The 22,430-nt window shown below is 38.2% G+C and overlaps 1 protein-coding gene across 1 annotated transcript in view; it reads right to left on the bottom strand.

Annotated features, from left to right (window-relative positions):
• skap1 (src kinase associated phosphoprotein 1) overlaps positions 1–22,430 on the bottom strand; it is a 26,829-nt gene extending 4,399 nt beyond the window's left edge. The window contains exons 1-11 of the mRNA XM_026915434.3: positions 22,217–22,430; positions 21,305–21,410; positions 20,398–20,423; positions 20,053–20,166; positions 8,510–8,590; positions 8,322–8,405; positions 8,101–8,225; positions 7,911–7,974; positions 6,864–7,103; positions 5,227–5,280; positions 5,009–5,118 (exon numbers count right to left, since the gene is read on the bottom strand). Of these exons, the coding sequence (XP_026771235.1) occupies positions 5,009–5,118; positions 5,227–5,280; positions 6,864–7,103; positions 7,911–7,974; positions 8,101–8,225; positions 8,322–8,405; positions 8,510–8,590; positions 20,053–20,166; positions 20,398–20,423; positions 21,305–21,410; positions 22,217–22,256 (1,044 nt within the window). The 5' untranslated portion in view covers positions 22,257–22,430. The remainder of the gene's footprint in view (positions 1–5,008; positions 5,119–5,226; positions 5,281–6,863; positions 7,104–7,910; positions 7,975–8,100; positions 8,226–8,321; positions 8,406–8,509; positions 8,591–20,052; positions 20,167–20,397; positions 20,424–21,304; positions 21,411–22,216) is intronic.

Raw genomic sequence — 22,430 nt, 5'->3', positions numbered from 1 at the left:
GTTTCAAGCATCCTTTCTTTCTCATGTTTTAATTATTTACTTCATTTTCCTAGTACTTTATTCACCTAGTTTGCTTGTATTACACTCAGCAGCACACACATACACACACTCTTTCTGTGGAGGCAGGAGAGATGCTAATAAGAATGAGACATGAGGCCTGTGCCGCAGGCCACCAGCTGACTGAGGTACGCCTTGGGAGTGATGGAGCGCAGGAAGTCTCTCATTGCCCCGCCGCTGAACCCGGCACTCAGGCCTTGCTACTCCCCCTCCCCTCCATCTAGCCCTCCCTCTCCTTTTTCTCTTGCTGTCATGCACTGGAGTGTATCAGCAGTACACACACCCAGGCTGCTGAGCATCTCTAGCTGTCATTACAAAGAGCATGAACACATAGCCGCATTATTTGACAGTTAGAGCAAGTGAGAGCAAACAAAATGAATACCCTGCGGCGGCATCCTTGTTTCTAAACACATCCATCATGTAATTATATCCTGATCAATGAATCAGTAACTAATGCATGTTCAATTCCAATTACCACATTTAAGAATATGAAAATGCACACATGTAAAATAGCATTTTACACTTGTAGACACATTTAAAGTGCTCTGATAAGTAACAATTAAAAGAAAGATCCATTCTTAAGATAAAACCCCTAATCTTTATGATCCTTTACTGTCATGGCTATTCAACTATGGATAGTGCAAGATGATGACCAAAACTGTGGATGAGCAAATAAACTAGCTGCCGTTGTAAAAGTACGCTGGGGATTACTGATGGCTCTTTAACTTAATAGGCATTTAAAGTGGATTGTGTATGCTGCTGAGTGCCTGTAATGATGGCTGTTTACGTGGCCTCCCATTTATAATAATTAGGCAGAACGGGAGGGGGCTGCCGCCATGCAGTTCTGGACTATTGGCTTAGGCTGAATAATGACCTACTGTAGTTGACCGGGAGATGACCGTTGCCTTCTGCATGACCCCAGAACCCCAGACTCACCCCCAGCTGATTCTGCTGGTAAATAGAATGCCCAATGTGTCTATATAGTGCCTTGGTGTCTATTGCAATAATGAAAGCAGGGTTTTTTGTTTGTGTGTATGTGTGTAAGAGGGAATGAGAAAGAGTAAGAGGAGGGTGTGGACACACACAAGGTCTTAATGCTTGCCCCTGTCTCTTTTCCTTAGCTTTTCCGTCCTTTTTATTGCACCCTTCTCCTTTTCTTTGGACATTTTGTAGGAGAGTGACCCCCTGGGTACTAGGGCAGCCAGAGCTTCCATTTTTCTGCAGCTGGTGAAGATATGGCCCACTTGGGAGGAGAAAATAGTCTCACACACACACCGTCAATGAGAAGTGACTGCTCACATACTAATAAATCATACACATGTCCTTTGAAAGTTACCTCTGTGGTGAGGTTTGGGGATAACATACACTGTGTGTAGAAAAGTCTGAGATCTGTTTTCTTTGTAAAATAACATTGGAAAGAAATTTTAAGATGGAAAAACCTGAGGTGAACCTTATCTATCTACTCATCATATTAGCTACTAATTGTATATAATCTGTAAACTGATTCCAAGAGTCATGTGAAAGAAATGTGCGTGGTTAACCAGAAGGTGTCACTGGTGTACACTAGTCTTGCCAACAGAGTTGGTGTGATTTGGGCAGCTGAACACTTAAGGCTTCTGTCTAGACCAGCGTTCCAGCCTAGTTTATGACTCCTGGGTGGAGGGGATTGTTGGTGTGAAAGTGCAGTGCATGCTTCAAAAGGCGTGGAGGACTGAAAGAGAGTGCTGTTAGGTGGCCTGCATGTTAAACAGCTCCTGGATAAGTTTGGCCTACATCTTTGGAGCCATAAATCTTTCCACGTCCCATTGCAGGATTTTTTTTACGGGAATTCCACTGGGAACTCAGGCATGTGTTGAGTCTGACCTCTAAAGTCGTGTACTTTGAATCTGGGAGACATAAATTAGATTACAGGAATGCAGGAGAATGGGATGGTTGAAGAAAGAACAGTAGAAAGTAATGCCGGTGAGGTCATGTTGCTCTTAAAATCCTAAAACTCCTCTTCTAAACTTTCCCAACTTCCAAAAAGTTTCATTATATAAAGTCTTTAAAATTTTTAATTGATATTTACACCATAAGAAAAAAAATGTTTTGGCAGGATGTGATGCAATTAGCAATATCCTTTTCATCATGAATCAAACTACCATTGAGCACCATAATTAACTGCAACCACACTAGGACAAATAAAAGCGCGTGTGTGGATTAGAAAAGCGAGTGCGATGTGATTAGTGTGGGGAGAAGAAAAGCCCTGAACATCCTGCTTTGCTGCCATCAGTGGCCATTCTCTCCAGCGCTGAGGATCGGTGAGGCTGCGTTAACGCTGCCAGATGGATGCTGGTTTCGGCCACTATTTCATGTTGTACTGTAGCGAGGGAGCCGCTGAAGGCAGAGCTCAGGGACTCTTACAGCCGAGCAGCTATGAGCAGCGCAGCGCAAAATTAACTCCGCCGAATTAATCGGGGCAAGATTGAAAATGAAACTCGGATGCAGATGAGCGAGCAGCTCGGCGTGTTTGTTTATTCTGCCACCACAGGATCCCCGTGCTCGTATACTTTACGACGCCGGAGGGCTGAACATACAGAGCCCCGCTTTCATACACACACACACACACACGCACAAGCAAACACACGCACACACATGCACACACGCACAAGCACACACACGCACACACATGCACTCACGCACGCAAGCGCGCGCGTGTAGACCTACTTGTAATTATCATATTATGAGGTCACAAGACCCACACGCAGGTTTCGGGGACACTGTTTGACCTGCTTGGTTTCCAAGAGGGAGAGAGGGGGGAAACTCTCTAAACAAATACCTTATACGTCTATGCCTAATTAGAATTTAAATAACTAATCAATTTCTTCCTTATTTGCGCAAATAAGAATTCACGGCATGGAGGCATAGCTATGCAAATAAGTTTTTCTATGTGCACGCACTTTTATTTGCCTACTCACACGCGCGCGCGCGCAAAACCATTCTAAAGACACATATGCAGTACACAAACATTTGTCTAGTGATGGATCGATAATAACTGATGAGAAAACATATACAGTCTGCATGCTCTGCTATGCTTGAAGCCAGACAACTCAAGTGCGCTCCTGTCTGCCTCTGTGATGTGCTTTACTTCTCGGCATTCAGTCATAGCGCTACATTACAAACCTGTTGGTTAGCACCATTGATTTAGCACTTCTCACGTCTTTACCACCTCGTAATTACGCTCAGCGTTGACACAAATACACACGGCCTCCCCTCCACGCCTCTGGACAGCAAAATTTACGCGCTCTTATTTTATATGCACTGCTTTATGAGGGAGACTGTTAGAGGTAGGCTGCAGTTCTAGCCAGTAGCCCATATTTCATTTGTTGAGGTCAATGGTCCAGGCAAGCACTCGTAAAACAAAAACACCAAAGCAGCCTGGTCTAAAACAACTCAGAGGAGCAGGAAATCGCGTGGTCGAGGAACGGCTAGGTAAAATCATATTCTAGTCATTTGGATCTTTATCACCATTAATTAAAGATTATATGATGGACCAGTGAGAGCAATTAAAGGTAGAAGGTAATAAATCTACACAAATGCATAAATGCATTTACAGAATCATAACAAATTGTAGGCACAATCCCACAGTCTAGAGCTCCAGCATAAGCTAAACAGAAAATAAATTATCTGTATAGGCTCTGGAAATTAATTTAAATGGATGATAGGAGAGTTACTCTCATACACACTATTTCATGATAATGAGAATTACACCTAAGCAATAAAAAGCATATAAAATATGACATTGTATTTAACATTACGTAGATGTCAAGTATTGTAATGTATCATTATTATTGCACAGATTGTGTCAGTATTTTATTAATTACAAAAATATGCTCAGTTATACCTGACATAACACAAAAGGCTCCAATAATACTGAATAAGAGAATACCAGCCTTTTCTAAAATGTTGTGCATTTGACTTGGGAGTCAAAGGAAAAATTAAATCATATTGATTTCCAGTTGAGCATGTGTAAGAGACAGCTAGCCTGTATGCTGTTGAGACACTGTGCTTGTAAGACATGTGAGCTATAGATTTATAGAAGAACACTAGATGCTGAATGCACTAAATAAGAAGTCGTGCTTGACTGAACATTTGACTCTGTGTGATACAAACCCTGTAATGAATTAACAGGCCATTACTGTGAATCTAGCCATCAAGCAATATTACTCCAGTGACAAAAAAAAAGTGTTATAACAACATTATGTCAGTATGGCACATGAGGTAAAAAGTGCTGACTGTACAAGCTTGTGCTTGTTCCTTGCAAGAATAAATGCAGAATATATTATTCTGGTGTTTTAACATGCCTTTGTTTACAAATGTTACTGTTCTATTGTATGTCTGGAAAAAAAAGTAAAATGTGAGGTGCGGACAAAAAACACTTCTAATAAGATAGATCTGAATTAAAAAAAAAAGCTTAATGTAAAAAAAAATCAATGATGCAGGATGTTAAATGTACAATTTCTATTTTACAACTAATTTGGTTTATACAAAAACATTTTCCATTGCATAAGCCATGATTATTTTATGCTTTATAGGACCTTTTAAACAAATAATGTACATAATACATATGTAATATTTTAATTTAATTTATTACATAAAAACAGTTCATTTTTAGCCTTCATCTATTCTAATCTAATAAACTAATTCAGTGGACCAGATGGGCAAAAGCTGTTTTTACCACGTAGCACATGTATACTGTTTTCCAGACTGAGAGAAATAAAGAATTTTTTTATTCCTTTGTTTAACAAACCAGTGTAAGAGACAAAAATTGTCAAGGACAATTTAGATGCTAAAATGCCTATTATTTAGATAAATTTAACGTACAAGATGGAAGGATGCAGAAAGAGTGAGAAAGAAAATGAAGGAGAAAACGTGTGTTTGAATGTGGGTTTGTAAACACACAGGCACTGACCTTGCTCAGAATGTAGATGAGGTCTCCTCTATAAAACGAGAGCTCATCTGGCTTGTCTGCCTCACAGTCCCACAGGCCTTGATAGTAATTGGCATAATTTGATGATGAATCTGATGAGGAAACACCCACAGACACAACTATTAAAACACATTTATGATTTTTTTTTTAATAAAGGCATTAGCACCAGGCAGCATGATGAGCGTAACTATATTTCTCACCTCCTCTTTGGCTCTTCATGGTGCTCTCATCAGACTGGTCAGAGAGCTCATCCTCTAAATGTGTGCAAGAATCCAGAAGAAAAAAAGTGAGAATGAAAGCCCTAACCAAAATTTAAGAGTAAATGGTCCCTTGGTGCTGCTTTATTTTAACACTGAAATTCAGTCCATTAAGTCAATTAATGTTAAATTACTTGAACACCACAGTGCACTTGCCTCAACTGCCAGAGGCCATGGGTATTATATAACAGAAGTGTAATTATCAAAAAATAAAAAAATGTTAGCAGTTTTTGATTTATAGGGAAGATGCCATTCTGGATTTTCAGTTAGTGTGTCAGGGCAGACAGGGCATTGATTCAGGGTGTGGCACCTCTTGGTCTGTGAAGTGACAATGATAGCCTTGCTGCCTGTCTCCCACATCCATCTTCACCCTGTCAGCCTGCCGATAAAGCCACCACATAGCAACCCTATACTTCCCACAGCACAAATCGGCCCTCCACTTCCAGGAATTGTGGAGAAAAAAAGAAAAACACAAGAAAATAACTACTGTAAACCCAAGGCCTTGAGATTCCTGCCCACTCATGAATTTTCCTAACAGTTGGAACTTTTTTTAACTAGCTAATTTATCATAAGCAGTTTTTTGCGTTCTTTTGTAATATATAAGCCGTGACCTCTGCGTAATAACCTAATTAAAAATCTGTCACTAGATCAACAAAATTCTAAGTTGAGACAAGATATTGTTCTGGAAATGAAGGCCAGTAGATTGCATTAGAATAAATTAATTTCTGCAGATTAGATTTTTTTTTTAGTGTTTTTGAAGGAATTTACATTTAAAAACAATTTATCGTTCTTTCCATTTTGTGGTATTAAATTCCAGTAGAGAGAAAATTCAGTCCTAGACTTCCAGTTCCCAGTTCTATGATATGATACCAACTGAGATTTTATTTTTCAAGTGCAGCAAAATAAACTAAACCAGAAATAACTACATGGAACAAAATGGCTCAACAGATAGCACTACAACACCTTTATGTCCTTTGAAAAATCACTGCACCTTCATAACATATTATCTTTTAAGGATATTACTGTAAAACCTTTCATAGCTAGAGGAACAGGAGGTTGAAGAGAGAGATGGATTAAGGGTGAGAGAGATGGTCATTTGATCCACCATCTGTGGGCAGCTCAGTTCCAGTACACACATGGCTGAGAAAGGTGAAAATGACAGCACTAAGGACTGATGTGTTTCTGCTCTGGGCTCTCCCTAAGTGCTCCCTGACTGCTGGTCCCATCTTGGGGTAGCAGATCTTCACATATTTAGTTTAGCACATGGGACCGGCTGTGACAGGGTGCCAAGTGATATAAGTTAGCCTTTAGCTATTTTCCTGGGTTTCCTTACTAAAACAAAGACCTTTCCACTTCATCTTCAGTCTTACAAGTGATCAGTGTTCTAATGCTTTCCACTGCTTTTACATAGTAACACAAGATAATGTCAAGACCCCTGAAAGATGATGAATTTGAATTCTGTAGGAAAGTACTTTAATAATAGTGTTGATTGCTCCTCTAAAGTACAATACACTGGCATCACTGAGGACACAGCTATACTGTTTTTCGGTTTGTTTGTTTTTTTTTGTTTTTTTTTGTACCTGGCAGCACTTCATAGATGTCCTCTTCCTCCTCATCCTCTTCCTCTCTGGCTGCCCCTATTCTGTCCTTCTTCACCTCCTGGCCACCAGGTGGTGGTGCTGAAGTGGGGGCAGCTGTAGAGACCTGCCCAGGATGTGGTGGTGGAGTTGCTGCTCTTTCTATATCATCATATGCTTCCTCTTCATCCTCCTCTTCCTCTTCCTCATCATCATCAAAGGGGATGAAGCTGGAGCTCAGGTCTACATTTATGAAGAGAGGCCAGATGAAAAGGATAAAACATTAACAGAAAGATTACAAACAATAGCTACTATAAGGTCTATATTCACAAAAAAAAAAACATGAAAATGTTAATAGCCTGAAACATTATTTAAATACCTGTTTTGATTAAAGGGGGAGTAACTGTCATGGCTGGTGCAAATATAAACAAAGTCATTCTAAGGCAAATTTAACAATACACATTAGTGTAAATTATGTTTAATTATAAAAATTACAGTTTTATATGGCCAAGGTAAGTGGGAAGAGTGTAAACAATCTGAGAGGTGTTCATTACTTCCCGCAAATCAGAGCCTCACAGGAAGCCCATTTTAGAGCTGTGGCCATGCTCCAGATCTGTCTCAGATGGAGATGGGGCCTGATTGCAGGTGACTGAGCTCTGTAACACAGGCTATCGCATCCTCACTGCCTGGATGCCAAGCAGGGCCAGATCAATGCCCATGAAGAATGGCCCAAGCACAGCCTAATCAATTTCCCGTAAAGTGCACTGTGCTACGCGGAAGAGGAGGCAGAGTGAGACACGTGGGACTCAGGAACTGCATGACATACGTTATGAGGAGGTCTACAAAGTACCTGATTGGCTGAGCTCAAAAAGGTATTTATAAGCATCAGTATTAAGCAAAGCATTTCCCCTTTTAGCCACTGACATTATACAATTGTCCAGATCAGAAGGTGTAAAACAGTTGTGGTGCATAGAAGGACAATTGTTCAGTATAGTGTATCAAAGAGTGTTTGCATGGTAAAGAGAGAATTAGGCACCCCATGTAACCTACCCTTTAAGACAAAATTGATTTGGTCCACCCATTCTCTGGCCTCACTGGGACTGCTGGCAGTGAACTGCAAAGAAAAGTCATCATCACAGAAGTGGGTACAATTGTCAGGGCAAATAAGCAGTCCTCACCATAATAATGCAAACATGGCTCTTAAACAACCAAAATGGCATAAGAGTGTGGGTGGACAAACCTGGTAAGAACGTTTTCCAGGAGCATTCATCTCAAAGCAACAGTTTCTCTTGGAGTCTTTACGCAAGTTGGGCACCATCTCTGCACTATAGCCATTGATATAAAAAGATCCTTTCTGCTGTTTGTCTGGAATTATAAAATCAGTCACAGCAAACATATCTATATGACCAAATTTTATGCAATAACATGATTACACAATTCAGCTGGTTTAAACAGACAAACCTTTTTCACTTCCAAAGTAGTAGAATATGGTATTGTTTAGGACACACCACTTTTTCTGCCACTCCATGCTGAAGAAGCTATGATCTTGTAAACAAAAGCAAAGGACAAATTAAAATTAAAGTATATATTCAACACATATTTCCATAATCTCTCACCTATATGACAAGCCTGTGATTTTCTTGTCTTACCACGTCTTTTTTTCTCCAGATAGCCCTGTTTCAGAATATTACTCAAATCTTGTGCTGCCACTGTTGGAATATCTCCAATATCTAAATTAGGAAAACCAAGTGGGAAAAACTCAGTAAGAGTAATGTAGCAGCAATTTCCATGCTATTAATAACAGTGTGGCAGAAGAAGGTGCATAGGAAGGTGTTATGTCAGATTTCTGAGCACAGTGCTGACCTGGTTGAAGGCCAACAGAGAGCTGTAAAGCTGAACTCAGACAATGTAAACACATCTCTTGTCAGGAATTAGAGATTTTATTGCAGCTTTGGGGAGCAAGATGGATCAATAGATATAGAGTGGTGCAGGCTAGGCAAGCAATTGAGCAACTATAGCAGGATTAATGTGGGAATCTAGGTGAATAAGTATTCAGTAAGGGTGTCAGGAAATCTATTCTTCATCAAACATCTGCATGCACATATCTCCTATCTCTAATATTTTGATAGCAATCTCAATATCCATATGTCAATCACTTTCTTTGGATTTAACTGTCCATATGTTATACATTAATTTCCTTAGGAAAGTTAAATCAATCTTATCTCTCAAATATATTTATAGTCCAAATCATGTTTTTGAGCAGACACAGCAGGAGCCCCCTCTATTAACAGGAGGAACACAAGGCTGAAATTCCCCTTGTCTTCACCTTTCATCAGCTTATGACCACCACAGAGGGCCTCTGAATTGAACACTAGACTGATTTAAACCCTATTTATAAATGTTCAGGTGTTTTAGTGCACAGATGCTATTCTTTAAACTGCCAGTTATCTGTCACTTGTGACATATTGAATGTAGCACTGCATTGTGTATTATCGAAGATCTCAAAGAGATTGCACTTTCAAAGTTACTTGTAGGTGGTAATGTGAACTTCATAACATCACCGTGATAGATCCTTGTCATAGTGAGGATTACATCAACCCGATAAGCTTGCGGTGCTGGCAGGGTGCCAAGTGATATTCATTGTTTCCATAAATAAATTTTAACCCATTGAAATCATCTAACTTACTGAAGCACTGACGCATACTGACGCAACACCTGTAAACGCTGCCCTTTCTTGACACCATCACATAGTCCCATGAAAAATGTCTTCACTGGCCCTGGTTTTCAGACAGATGAAAACGAAGTTCCCTGACACTCGAACACTTACAGGCACCTTCACTCAGAAATCAGCCTGTTCTACACACACTCTGATGTTCATGTCACCATAAATACAACTGCAGTACATGTTTGTCACAGTCATCTTGATATATCAACACCAAAAAGAGCCCTTAGTCCACCAAATGATCCATCCTCCTCTCTGTTCATTTTTTTCCTCTTGTTCCTTCATTCTGACACCTTTTAATCCCCTCATCCATCTACACCTCCCTTTCTTCATTTATCTAAGAGGTCAAGCCGTGTTAATAGTTGAGCGGAAATAGTATAAACAGAGAAAAGGTGAGAATGGCTAAAAATGAGCTGACACGGAAAAGTCTCTCATCTTCACACACCCACTGACAAGACAGTCTTTTCAGATAAATCATTTACTGTCTTTCAGTTGATACAGGCAAGTGGTGACTGTGGAGGCCCATGTTCTATTATTCTTCCACAGGGTAGCAGTGTAACCTAAAATTTCACTTTCAGACAAAAGGCAAGAAGACACACTGGTCCGTTCATGAGCCCACCCCTCCATGCAAGATTCTCATTGGTTAAATTCAGTATCCAACTTCAGACTTCTAGTCTTCACAAACCAATTAGAGGTGATGTTTTTGTATCTGACAACAAAGAACCGTCAAAGCCAACTATACAAGTGCTAATGACAAGATTTTACGAGGGCCAGATGTATTAACACTACTGAGTTCTTAGGACTTCACTTCTAAAAATAGTACAAGGCAAAAAAAAAAGAAGAAGAAATTCAAAATACGCATAAACTGTGCAGAACTAAGTAATAAGACTTCATAAAAAATGCAAATAAAATCCATCAAAGTGCCTCATATTTTCACTTTAACTATAAATTGCATTTTTAATTATTCAGAACAGTGTGGTTTTGTAATTTTCACCACTAGCACTGCTCTATTTTTGCTAGCATCATGCTAATCATTTCCACTTAAATGTACTAAGGCTAACTATTAATATTTCAGGACACATTACCATTGCTTTCAGCAGCACTTTAATCCACCAAGTTCTGAATTTATCCTTATTCCATTATTCGAAACTAAATCCAATATATTTATGTAACTGAGATGATAGTCATGTTTAATTGGTAAGTAGATGCATCAAAGTATCCTAATTTTGTTAAAATAACATACACATTACTTCAACTCATATTAAATAAGTTGGTTCCTGTACAGTGAAATTTTTAAAAGAATTATAGACTGAGCAAGAAATTATTTCAGTATATAATAAGAATATATTTCTTATATTTATATAAGAATATATTTATTTAAGCATCTTTTGACCAGCATAAGATATACTTTTTGAACTGTCTGCAGGTTTGTTGGTCCACTGGTTGATAAACAGAGCACCAAAGAGGAGAGGAAAGAGGTAAGAGAGGGAGCGAGACAAAGCTAATGACTTTCCCGCGGGCACTCTCTGTTGCTGCCAGAGATGGCGACGTGATGCATGGCACTGCTGCTGCTCTGTGGCAGGGGAAGATTGGTGGCGGTGAGGCATCGAGTGGGCCACGCAGGGCTGCGTTTATCAGTGCCACTGCACTAGTGGAGCTCTGCTTGCTCTCTAAGCTAAAGCCAGTGGCCTGGCATTTCAGCTGCAGCACAGCTGTGGGTCACATCGTCCCTATCACACCATTACATTTTACCTGGCATTTACATCTCAGTTATTGTTCTTTAGGAACTCATTCTGCACTTAGGCACATGGACCACTCAGGATGAAATGGCATTAAAAGCAAATGCAATCAGTGACAAAGAGAGATATACACAAATCTATGATACATAACAATTCTTCAGTGAATAACATAATTCGAGCACAGCAAATGTGTTCTTTTGGTAAAGCTCTGAGGTGTATTCACTCAGCAGAGTTAAGCTGTAAATTTGATAGTGCTCCTCATCTACTTATTATTATACTCTCAGTAAGGTGTTATGAGCTCAGCTGTTAATCCTGCTATAAAATTTGATTGATGTTATTGTGACCTGAGGAAGTTAATATACTCAGCCATTATTTTCCACTTCATTTTGGCTACAAGTCAATCAGGAGGCTGTGTTAAACCAAGGAAGGAAGATGTAGGTGTGAGCACTTTTGTATATTTACCTTCATAGATTATGTGATAAACATGACACAGTAATGCTGTACACACATTTCAGGAAATACTAAATGAAAAGAGACAGGGACTGCCCCACAGCCAGCAAACACATGGAACTGAGACATTATTTAAAAAAAAAAAAAAGCACACTATTCTCTACTGGAGTGGAGTTGTAACTGTTCAGTTAATCATTTGACGATGTGTTATTGTCACAGCTGTGCAGTGTGTAATACATTTATATTACTGTCAGAACAACAGCAAGGAGTTTACTGTAGGAAAACCAGGACAAATAACTAATCAAAGGCCAAGCTTGTGCCTGAGGTATCTTCCTGTGTGGGCCAGTATGGTATATGCCCATTTTAGCTCTGCCTATAAAATTGACAAACCCCAAATTAATTTTAGAAAATGACTAAATTAAGTTGAAACAAGCAGGTTTGTAATTAAATCCAAAAAGGTAATTTAACCAATACAAATCCCATATTCCAAACTATAAGGGAGGGGAGTTATCCCCAACAAGCCACTGGCCATTCTGCGTGTCTTTTACTGTGTGCAAGGCAAGCACAGGTCCAGTGGCTGACCTCAGTTTGAACTCTGGTGATGAGGTGAAACAGAAGGCGCTGGGGTCCCTAGGGGCCAAGGCAGAGGCTGGGGAGGAATGCTGATCAGAGAGAGAGTGAGTGGAATTGCTGCACTCTCCGGCACTGCACTTGATTAGGAAAAAGGATCCACTCATGGCATCCTTACATCCCCTCGCCCACGCCAATACTCTAGCTGCATATAGCAAGGAGCAAATTGACACATTTTTTCTCATTAAAGGCAAGGCTGTGGTCCCGGTGCTTTGCCTCCACATAGCACAGATCAGCAGTGATGGACACAGAGAAATAAAATAATAGAGGGGGAGAGAAAGAAATGCCTGGATGAAAACCACAGTAGGAGGTACCTGTAATCTTCAATTTTTTTTCCACATCAACAAGGGCTGTGTTCTGATTGCAAAATAAAATCAGTTATTCACAAAATGTGCATGTATATAATGCACACATAGCTTACGTATTGTGAGTCCAACAAGAGTCAAAACTGGACCAACTAAAGACTTCAGTGGTGTGAACTCATCTTCACACTAACACTTGGCAATGCCAAAACTATTTTCTTCCACTGCTTCTGACGACCAAATAAGACTAGAATTTAAGGCATGACAGTGCAAAAAAAAAAAAAAAAAAAAAAAAAAAAAAAAAAAGATTAAGGCCTTTACATTTCTATCCAATATGTTATAAGGTCCTTTCAAACATTTGACTGAAAATACCATAACTGTGTTCTTGTACACAACTTCATTTAAAGTCAAATTCCAAAATTCTGGAAGTTTGGCAAAACTGAAGAACCGGTTTAATATCCAGCATGAATTTTAAAAATCATCAAATGAAAAGCTGTGATTCCAGTTATAATTTCTAATAAATGATTCACTTTTCATTATAGTCGTATTTTTTTTTTCATTATTATGAAATTAAGGGTTACATTTAACGGGTGAAAAGTGACATTTAACTGTAACGTTGTATTAAAAATAATTTCAATTATTAAAAACATAAACGTAAAATTTAAATGTAAAAAGTCCACAATAGACTATGAGGTTATATTTATTTAAAGGGTTATTTTAAATCAATATAATGTAAAACATTAAGCTCAGTCTGCTCTGAGCCAGCAGTCGGCTGTGTGCAGAGTGTCTCTTGGTCATGGGATGAGGTGCAGTCAGGTAACCTGTTTACTGGCACCGTGGAGAAATGCGTTTCTGTTACATGTTCATTAGAAATTCTCGGCCAAACATACTTTTAAAACAGGCATTGCTCAGTAGGGCCTGCTGAGAAAGATATACACAATAAAGTTAAAGTGAAATCAAAACTCATTTAAACGTAACCTATTTCTAAAATTTCTAATGATTTTTTAATAGCCCAGATTAAATTAGTATTTTTACCGAAAATGATGGGATGCAAATGCTGAGTGAGAGTATAACCATGCTAAGGGTGTTTTCACTTTAAAGAGCCTGAAGCCTACATGCGCGTGTCGCTTGTCTGCAGAAGGTAAATAAAGACACGCGATAATGACCATCAATCCAGTAGGGAATGTGTGGCGGGGTCAGCGCGCGAGACGTGTCCGTTAGCATTCCGCGTTTCTGTGTCTGATGAGGAGCAGAAAGACTGCAGGTCCTGCAGGTCCGCGCCTGCGTGACAGTGTGGTCAGCATGTCCTTAAAAATCGACCAGAACATTTCTTACCCCAAACGTGTCAGTGCAATAATAATAATAATAATAATAATAATAATAATAAAAAATTAAATAATTAATAACAATTATTATTGTTGTTGTTATTGTTATTGTTGTTGTTGTTGTTGTCGCTGTACTTATATAACCACTATAATAATAATAATAATAATAATAATAATAATAATAAAGCATTCAAGCGTTGAATAATAAATGAAGTATTATTAAGCAAATAATAACAAATAGTTCTGGTCAATAATAAAACGTATTTCTATTTATAGTATTAGTATATATTTTTTTAACTATCCGAACTCAAGTATCAGAAAGTAAAAAATGAATGAGTTATAGCTAAAACGCCCTCCGTCATCGTACAGGAAAAATGCTATAGCGTAAATCAGTATTAATTGAGTAGACTACTTAATATTTCTACAGATAATTACTGTTTAGGCTATTATTAAAGCAAAAGCTCTAAAACGATTAGATTACCTCAAATCGTGATGAAGTCCTTTCACATGCTAATGGACTAGGTTATAACTTCAGTTAAGTGTTTACTGAACTTACACTTTAAAAACATGAAATACAGTAGTGTAAAAACCACTTCTCACTTCTCACTGTAGTTCAAGGCAATCATTACAGGATGTGTTTATTAGGCACTTCACATAATATATTAGATTTTAATTGACTGAATGTTGCTCGTTTTTAGAATTTGCATATTCTATTTTGCTCAGTTGTTCATCTTCTAAATGCAACAAAGAACATTTGAATTTTAGTTATTTCTTTGGTTATTATTAGTTTTTGTTATAGCCTATATGCTGGCTCCCAGTTTTAAATATTCCTAATTATTTTTTTATTGGAAATAAAAGCAGGACATTGTGAAGCTAGTGAAAATAATATTGCAGAAGTAATCAGTATTAGGGGATTGTTCAAGCTCCTCTCCGTTCAGCAGCCATGCTCTCAGTCCTGCTCGCTAATGCACACACAAAGCAGAGGGCTATTAACTAGGTGCCTGATTTAGTCAACATTAATGTACACAATGCAGCACTGCTTTTAAGATTAGAGCGATGAAACGCTAAGTGAGTGCTAATCCTCCACTCATGACTAGGCTATGCATTACTTACATCATGCATCTTATTGTCTTCCAGTAGAAATGTGAAAGGTTACAGGCCTGTTGAGTTTGCTTCCACTAGCGCTGCTTTGTAAAATATGAAGGAGGGTAGGGGAAGTTCCAAGGAAGTGTTTGTATTGGCTAGGTCTAGCTCATGGCCAGCAGCCAGCCATTCTCTCTGCATGAAGAATCACTCCTCGGTAAAGCCTCAGGCCAGATACTACCATCACTTTTTCACCTTGGTCTCTCACAGTTGTCTAGGCTTCGTCCAGAAAGATATGGCAAAATAATACACTGACACTGCACCACCTTGGTTGCGTCCAAACCGTACACTGCTGTCCTAAATACCCTGTCAGATAGCAGAGCACGTCTCTACAACATGGTAAGGTTTACAATCGAATATAAATATGAATGATATGCCTATAATATAAATTTTCTCTAATATTTTGGCACAGCCTGTTATTTCCGATGCAGCCATCTATTTTTAATATACTGTGTATGAAGTGTTGGATGATACCATAATTCTTTTGTGGAAAAGAATCCATCTTCTTCTAATCTTAGACATGCACTCTATTATAGCTTTAAATAAACCTACAGTAACACAGTGACTACTACTGTGTGTTTTAATCGTATTAAAAGTCTCAGCTACTTAGTTTATATGTTATGGAAGTCATTAATTTAATTGAGTTGATATTAATATTTTCTAACCTGATGTAAATTATGTGACAATTTGATAGAAGACAATATTTTGGTAAATTATTTTAAGAAAGCAGTGATTTAAATTATAGCATATTTTCTTAATTCATACATGATGAAGAACAGCATAACAGCATGCAATAAAAGACAGCCTCCACAAATAAAATCATAATGGTACAATCTCAGCTCAGTATAGTGATTGTCTCAATGATATTGAGCAAAAACTTAAAACAGACACTGGAAAAAAAATTTGGAAAAAAAAAAAACCTCCTTTCCGGTGTATGTACAGGCTCACACACCTTCATTTATTTCCCTAAGAAAGCATCAGGCCACCTGGGCCTTGCATTGAAACTTCATCAATCTCTAGAAATGGAATCCAGTGGAGAGAAAAATCAAATTCTCATTTGCAAGATGGTGAAGGGGGGCTAGGCACTGATGGTACATTGGACAGTTTACATTTGTTTACATTGGACAGTTTATCTTCTGAAAAAAAAAAAAGAAATAAGAAAATGGTGAAACTGCTAAAATAGATATGAGTTACTGTAAAATGTCAGTTCTTGTTTTTTGTGTAGCAAGTACAACCACCTCCATCCTAAAAATCCCCTTGTGTGGGTATGTGTGTGGGGAAGAGGAAATGGAAAGGTTGTTGGTAAGAGTGTGTGTGTGGGAAGGGGGGCATTTAGAGAGAGAGAGAGAGAGAGAGAGAGAGAGAGAAATTTCCACATTTTCAGCAGCACAGCAGCCTTCTGGATTGGAGTGAACTTTTGAACCTATGTGGCAGTAACAGTGATATACATTTGATATTTGAATCTCTGAATGTGTCTCAGTTTCCAGATCTATAGTATGAAAGAAAAGAAAGATACCTAGACAACATGCAACACTTCGCTCTTATTACCCAACATGCTAATAGGAGCATAAAAAGTATTATTAAGTTATGAAAGAAAGAATTGCAAAATAAATAGATGGATGAAGGCAAAGATGGAAATTTCACTAGTGAAATTCTACTGTCAAGCAAATGATCCCTTTTCCATCTTAGAGAAAACTTTGTTTGACCTATACTGTTGCTATAGGAGAGGAGGTCAATAATGCAGCCACACAGACACAGTCAGACAGGTCATGAAGTGACCAGCACAACACCAGAGGTCAAAAGTTTACAGGAGGGAGGAAGCTCCACTCAAAGTCTGGGTACTCACAGAGTATGCTTTAAAGGTTGACATAAGACCCTGAAAGGCTGAGTATCAGCAGACCAACGCTCCCAACTAAACTGTACTCCACAATGCATGAGCACACACCGGGGTCATTTAAGGTGCTAAATATCCTCTATGTCCACCACCCTTCTGGGATCAGAGAAGCAGAATGAAAATGGTAACAAGGAAAGCAGCATAGCAGTTCATATTCACATTTTGGACCGTGCCTTTTTGGTTCATACTGGTTGCATACTTTATTGACAAACTTAAAAAACATTGATAAAACCTCTTTTAAACTCTCTAGGGATTAATTACAACGATCAATCGACTAGCCAATACCTTCATTAATTTAAGCCCTGTACTCCTCTGACAAAATCAAATTTACATCTTGATCTAATTTGTGATAGAGATTTAGCACAACTGAGATTCCTTTCCTACCTTCTGATTGGTTTCTTCCATATTGCTGTTTGGCCACTGTGAGCTGAGATAACAGCAATGGCAGAGGCTTTTGTTTCAACACATAAATCAGCCAGTGAGCACAAAGGGCCCTGGCCATGTGCGGTGTCTGATACCACCCAGCCATTTCTACACACAGACCACAACCTGTCTAACCATACACACTTATTCTGCTATATAACTGCCATCAAAAGAGACAGTGGATGAAAATCATCTTAAGAGATTAAAACACCTGAAGTTGACATTTGAACATATTTTAAGACAATTCCTATTAAACATCAAAATGACGATCAACATATTATCTCCAGATCACCAGGAAAAATAAAAATACAGTGTCCCATATATATGCCGGCTAAAATTCTACTGTATGACAGATCCCCTGAACGCCTGCATGACTGCTGTCATCCAGACAAGGGCTATGGAGAGGCTGCATGCACAGCCGGGTCAAACGTGCGGTCTGCGGGTGAAACTTAGTTCACATTACCATACAGACAGGCGCCCTGACAATGGAGCGCCCATCTGTTCCTGTCAGCCATAACAAATCTGGTGTCAGGATCCTCTCTGGAGATGAGGAGGCAGTCTTTGCTAAATGAAATAACACTGACTCCTCCTGCCAGCCAGCCAAGCGCCCTCCTTCTCCACTTGGTTTAGAGACTCCCTCAGCTTCCTCCTCATACAAATGACACAGTGACATCACTGAATGGAATATCTGGATTATATTTACGCTCCAATATAGCCTCATTCTGCTAGTGAGATTTTTTTTATTCGTTCAACTTTTTATTTTCAATGCATTAGACCCCTTCATATCACTTATTGATGTATTTAATCTTCCTTTCAAAGAATTAAAAGCATGTAAGGAATTTCCTTCTTATTCACTCTGAGTGGAAAATGGAATGAAAATGAATTTCAATACTGAAATGAAACTGAAGGCCCACATTTAAGTAAATGAAATATTCAATGTTTCCTCAAAGGTCTTGAAGTAAGAGTCCCCGGTGGTGAACTAAACATGAACCCTGAACTGCACTTGCCCCCTCTGGTCATTATCTTTATTAAAGGAGTGTCATGATGTGATTCTCCGCATAAGCTTTGTCCCCTTCCTCTTACACTGCTTTTACTACAGCCATATTAGAACCCACACAGTTTCATTCTTTTGCTCCTAAAAAATAAGTGCAACAAATAAACTTGATTTAAAATAATAATAATAATAATAATAATAATAATAATAATAATAATAATAATAATAATAATAATAATAATAATAATATGCTTCACCATATGACTGTGCTTTTTTATAGGCTCACAGTGTGATATATTTAAGTAAAGATGTGACTTTTCAATCATGTCATTTCTTTTGAGGGACACCGTGAGCAGAATCTTAGATCCATATGCCCTTTTTTCTGGAGCTAAAAACTGATTGTCAATGATCCTCAAAGATTGGACATAAAATTTAATTATTTTGGTAATAGGGAGTATATTTTGACACACACTGAAGTGTGTGCAGTGAGTGAAGTGAATGTTTATTCCTTGAAACTACCATCTCCTTTTTAAAAAAAAAAAAAATAGCTGTGGCAGATGAGTGATTGGGGAAAGGGGAACAGACACAGCCCCTCAGGTATAGGGTTGTGTTTCAGGCCCAGCTGGTAAGAGAGAAACTGGGGATGATGATCAGTCATGACTCTGGCCTGGAGCAAAAGTGCAGCCACAGTGCAAACTGGTTTCTGGTGATAAAAAGCAGTCAGGGCACCAGGCTGTGGGCAGATGCAACATCCTGGCAATTGCCAAACTGCTTTACATCATCCCTCTATCTGCATTGCTCATGAGAACCTTTTCCTTTTACAGTTTGAATTTTATCTCAAGTACTGACATGCCCTGGGAAGCACTGACATTCAAAGAGCCAGATAGAATACACACTGTGTGTTCTCCTACCACTAGAGGATGCTCTTCATCCCTTTTCTGTTGAAGCCAACCAAGGCAATGGTGACAGACACCCCCACCCACACCCCCACCCCCACATCTACTTCTCCGTATCCTAAACTGGCACATAGCACAGGCGTGGGAATCCACTAGAGGGTGATCTGTTACCAAACACACCACCACACTGTAGTTTATCATCACTCTGCCCAATAAAACACTGACATTCTTCAAAGATATTGCTCCCTAAAGTTCTTAAAGAAACTAGGCACATCTTGCATGCCTTTTCCCTTATGAACTGGTTACACATATACAGTTTACCACATGCATGCATGTAAATAATGAAAAGCGTCAGTTTTGGAGTACTAGTTCAGAAGGCAAAAAGTTTAACATTTACATGAATGTTATAGTATTTAACTTCATTTATTTACTCATAATCTAGAACACATACTGCTTTGATGCCTGCTAGTGTACTTGATCTGCCCTTGTATGTTTCCTACAAACACCACCTCTGGACACATTTTGAGAACCCAGCAAAGCATTGTGAGAGCTGGTGATTCAGGCACATTACTTAATTTTGAAAATAAGAATAATTAAGCACTGAAAATGACATTTATATGAGCCATCTCTTATATAACACCTAAACGAAGACACACGGAGAGGTTTGGACTCACATTCAGGCCCAGTGTCCTCCTGAAAGTCTGATGCCATAGACAGATCGTCAGAAGGGGCAGAGCGTCCCTGGCTATTGTGGTTGTCATCTGGACGGTCCTCATTTCTAACATCAGCTGGGAGGACAAACGAGAGAGCTTTGAATACTTGGAAACTTAGACACAAACATGAGGATTAATTATTCAAATATTAGGAACATGGATCTACAAAGTTCTAATCACCCTTTAACTGTATTGACTTTTTGGATTTTCAGTTTTTTTGTTATTTATCCAGTTTGAATTTTCAGTCTGGAAAACAAATGTAACAAAGTCAAAGCAAGATATGTATAATAAGACGTGCTAACTTACATCTGTATGGAAATTCCTGTGGATTTCTGCAAAAAAAATTATAATAATTGAACATAATTACAAATAATAATCAGAGGAAACACATTGAATCACAATGATAAAATAATTATTTACATTTTACACAATTAAATATTGGGTGTCCAGTGATATGTCATCGGTGTGGGCCAAATTTAAAAAGTTGTGTAAATGGATTTACATTTATTAATTATTCAATTAATAATGTTTGATGTATGTCTTACTTATAACAGATAGAGCAAAGAAATAGCCTAGAAATATTTTTAGACAACTCTCTTGTAATTGGTTTTGTTTAATTTCTTGTGAATTACCCTTTTTAACATAATATTTATTCCAAAACATTCATTCACTTTTTAACCATATTTAAGAACATTAAATATTCTGATATACACTCACTGTTGATGCTTCAGCAGTGGTCATTTATCTTTTGTGCTATTACTGTGAACCATTCTTTCCCAGGTGAATTGGTGCCCTAGAACTTTTCACTGCTTTGCATCTATTATAATCACACAGTGTGTAGTGTTGTATATGCTCTAAATTCTGAGTGGAACACACTACAGTGGAAAACGTAGCATGCTTTTCCTCCTGCATGCAACAAAACCACAAGGCAAGCAGAAGCAAGTGCAGCATGTTCATTTAATCTCTACAAGCAAACAAAACTAGATATGAGCTTCCTGTTGTACTTGTTACTGTTATCAGTCATATTACTGTTAGTGACAACACATTTCTTGGTTAAAGGTTAGTTTTTTAGAACCTTTGTCAAACTTTGATGGCTCGTGATTGTGAAAAAAGGAATCAATGACTTTACTGTATGACTTTGCTATACATATGTTTATATCATGTATAGGGAGTAGATGATAGATCAAATCATCAATACATTGAAAGATCTTACCTGTTGTGGACAACTAGAAAGTTGTTTAGTAGTATTTGTCTTGCTTCTTCAGCATCTGTACTGAGCTTCTCATCCTCCAAAATACTTGAGACAAACAGCTCACAATCTGAAAAAGACCATTCATACACACACACACACACACACACAGAAAGAGAGAGAGAGAGAGAGAGAGAGAGAGAAAGAGAGATTATCTGATGGCACAAAACAGAACGCAATTTGACAAATTTTAATACTGAAACATGTATACAAATATTTTTCTTCTCTACATAGTATCACTTAAAAACATGCAAAAACCCTCCCAGTGATCATGTTACCGAGGCCGGTTAATGCAAATGCTACAAAATGTCAGTGTGTATGTGTAACTGACAGTGGCTTTGTGTTTGAATGAGGAAGATCTTAATCTTAAGGTGGCGGTCTATAGAAGTGGATCTGAATAGTATACTAGTATACTAATCTTCAGTATGCAATAATAATACAGTATGGGTCAAAATGGCACTATGCAGGACTCATTAACAAACATTTAAATTGGATTTATACAATGAATGTAAGTAATAGGTTTTTATATGTTAAATTGTGTTTATATTTTAGAATTTGTATTTTATAATAATAATAATAATAAAAGGTAAGAGAAAATATTTAATGAGTTTGTTCGTCAAGTCAAAAAGAAGTTTCAGAAAGTAGTTTGCTACTTTGTACCTTGCTCAAAAAATTATATTCTCTTTCGTATTTTGTTATCCATGTTTTCAAACAACTCACAATATTACCAAATGTCAAACGTTTTTTTCAAATGTCAAATGTTTGGTCTAATGAAGATCATGACCTAAATCATGACCACTGATAAGCCACAATTTTAAGTGCAATATTTTCTTGTTAACCTGACAAAAACACTAGTAATGTCACTCGAGGCAGTACCTTGGAGAAGCCTTCTGATGTCATCGTAAACTGTCCCCATCAATTCTCTGAATGTAAGACTCCACTGAAAAACTTTGAATGATCCTGTCTTCTAAATTTTCTTTATAGAAAAGCTGTTCTGAGTGAGTATGTTGTCTCTTCAATGTACCAAAAGACGCTACACAGTGTGGCAACACAGACATCCACACACATCCTCTGAGTGTTAGAGGAAGAG

The sequence above is a fragment of the Pangasianodon hypophthalmus genome, chromosome 12 (genome assembly GCF_027358585.1).
Source record: "Pangasianodon hypophthalmus isolate fPanHyp1 chromosome 12, fPanHyp1.pri, whole genome shotgun sequence".
Taxonomy (NCBI): Eukaryota; Metazoa; Chordata; class Actinopteri; order Siluriformes; family Pangasiidae; genus Pangasianodon; species Pangasianodon hypophthalmus.
The sequence above is the reverse complement of the archived record's forward strand: the minus strand, read 5'-3'. Positions and strand labels throughout refer to the sequence as shown.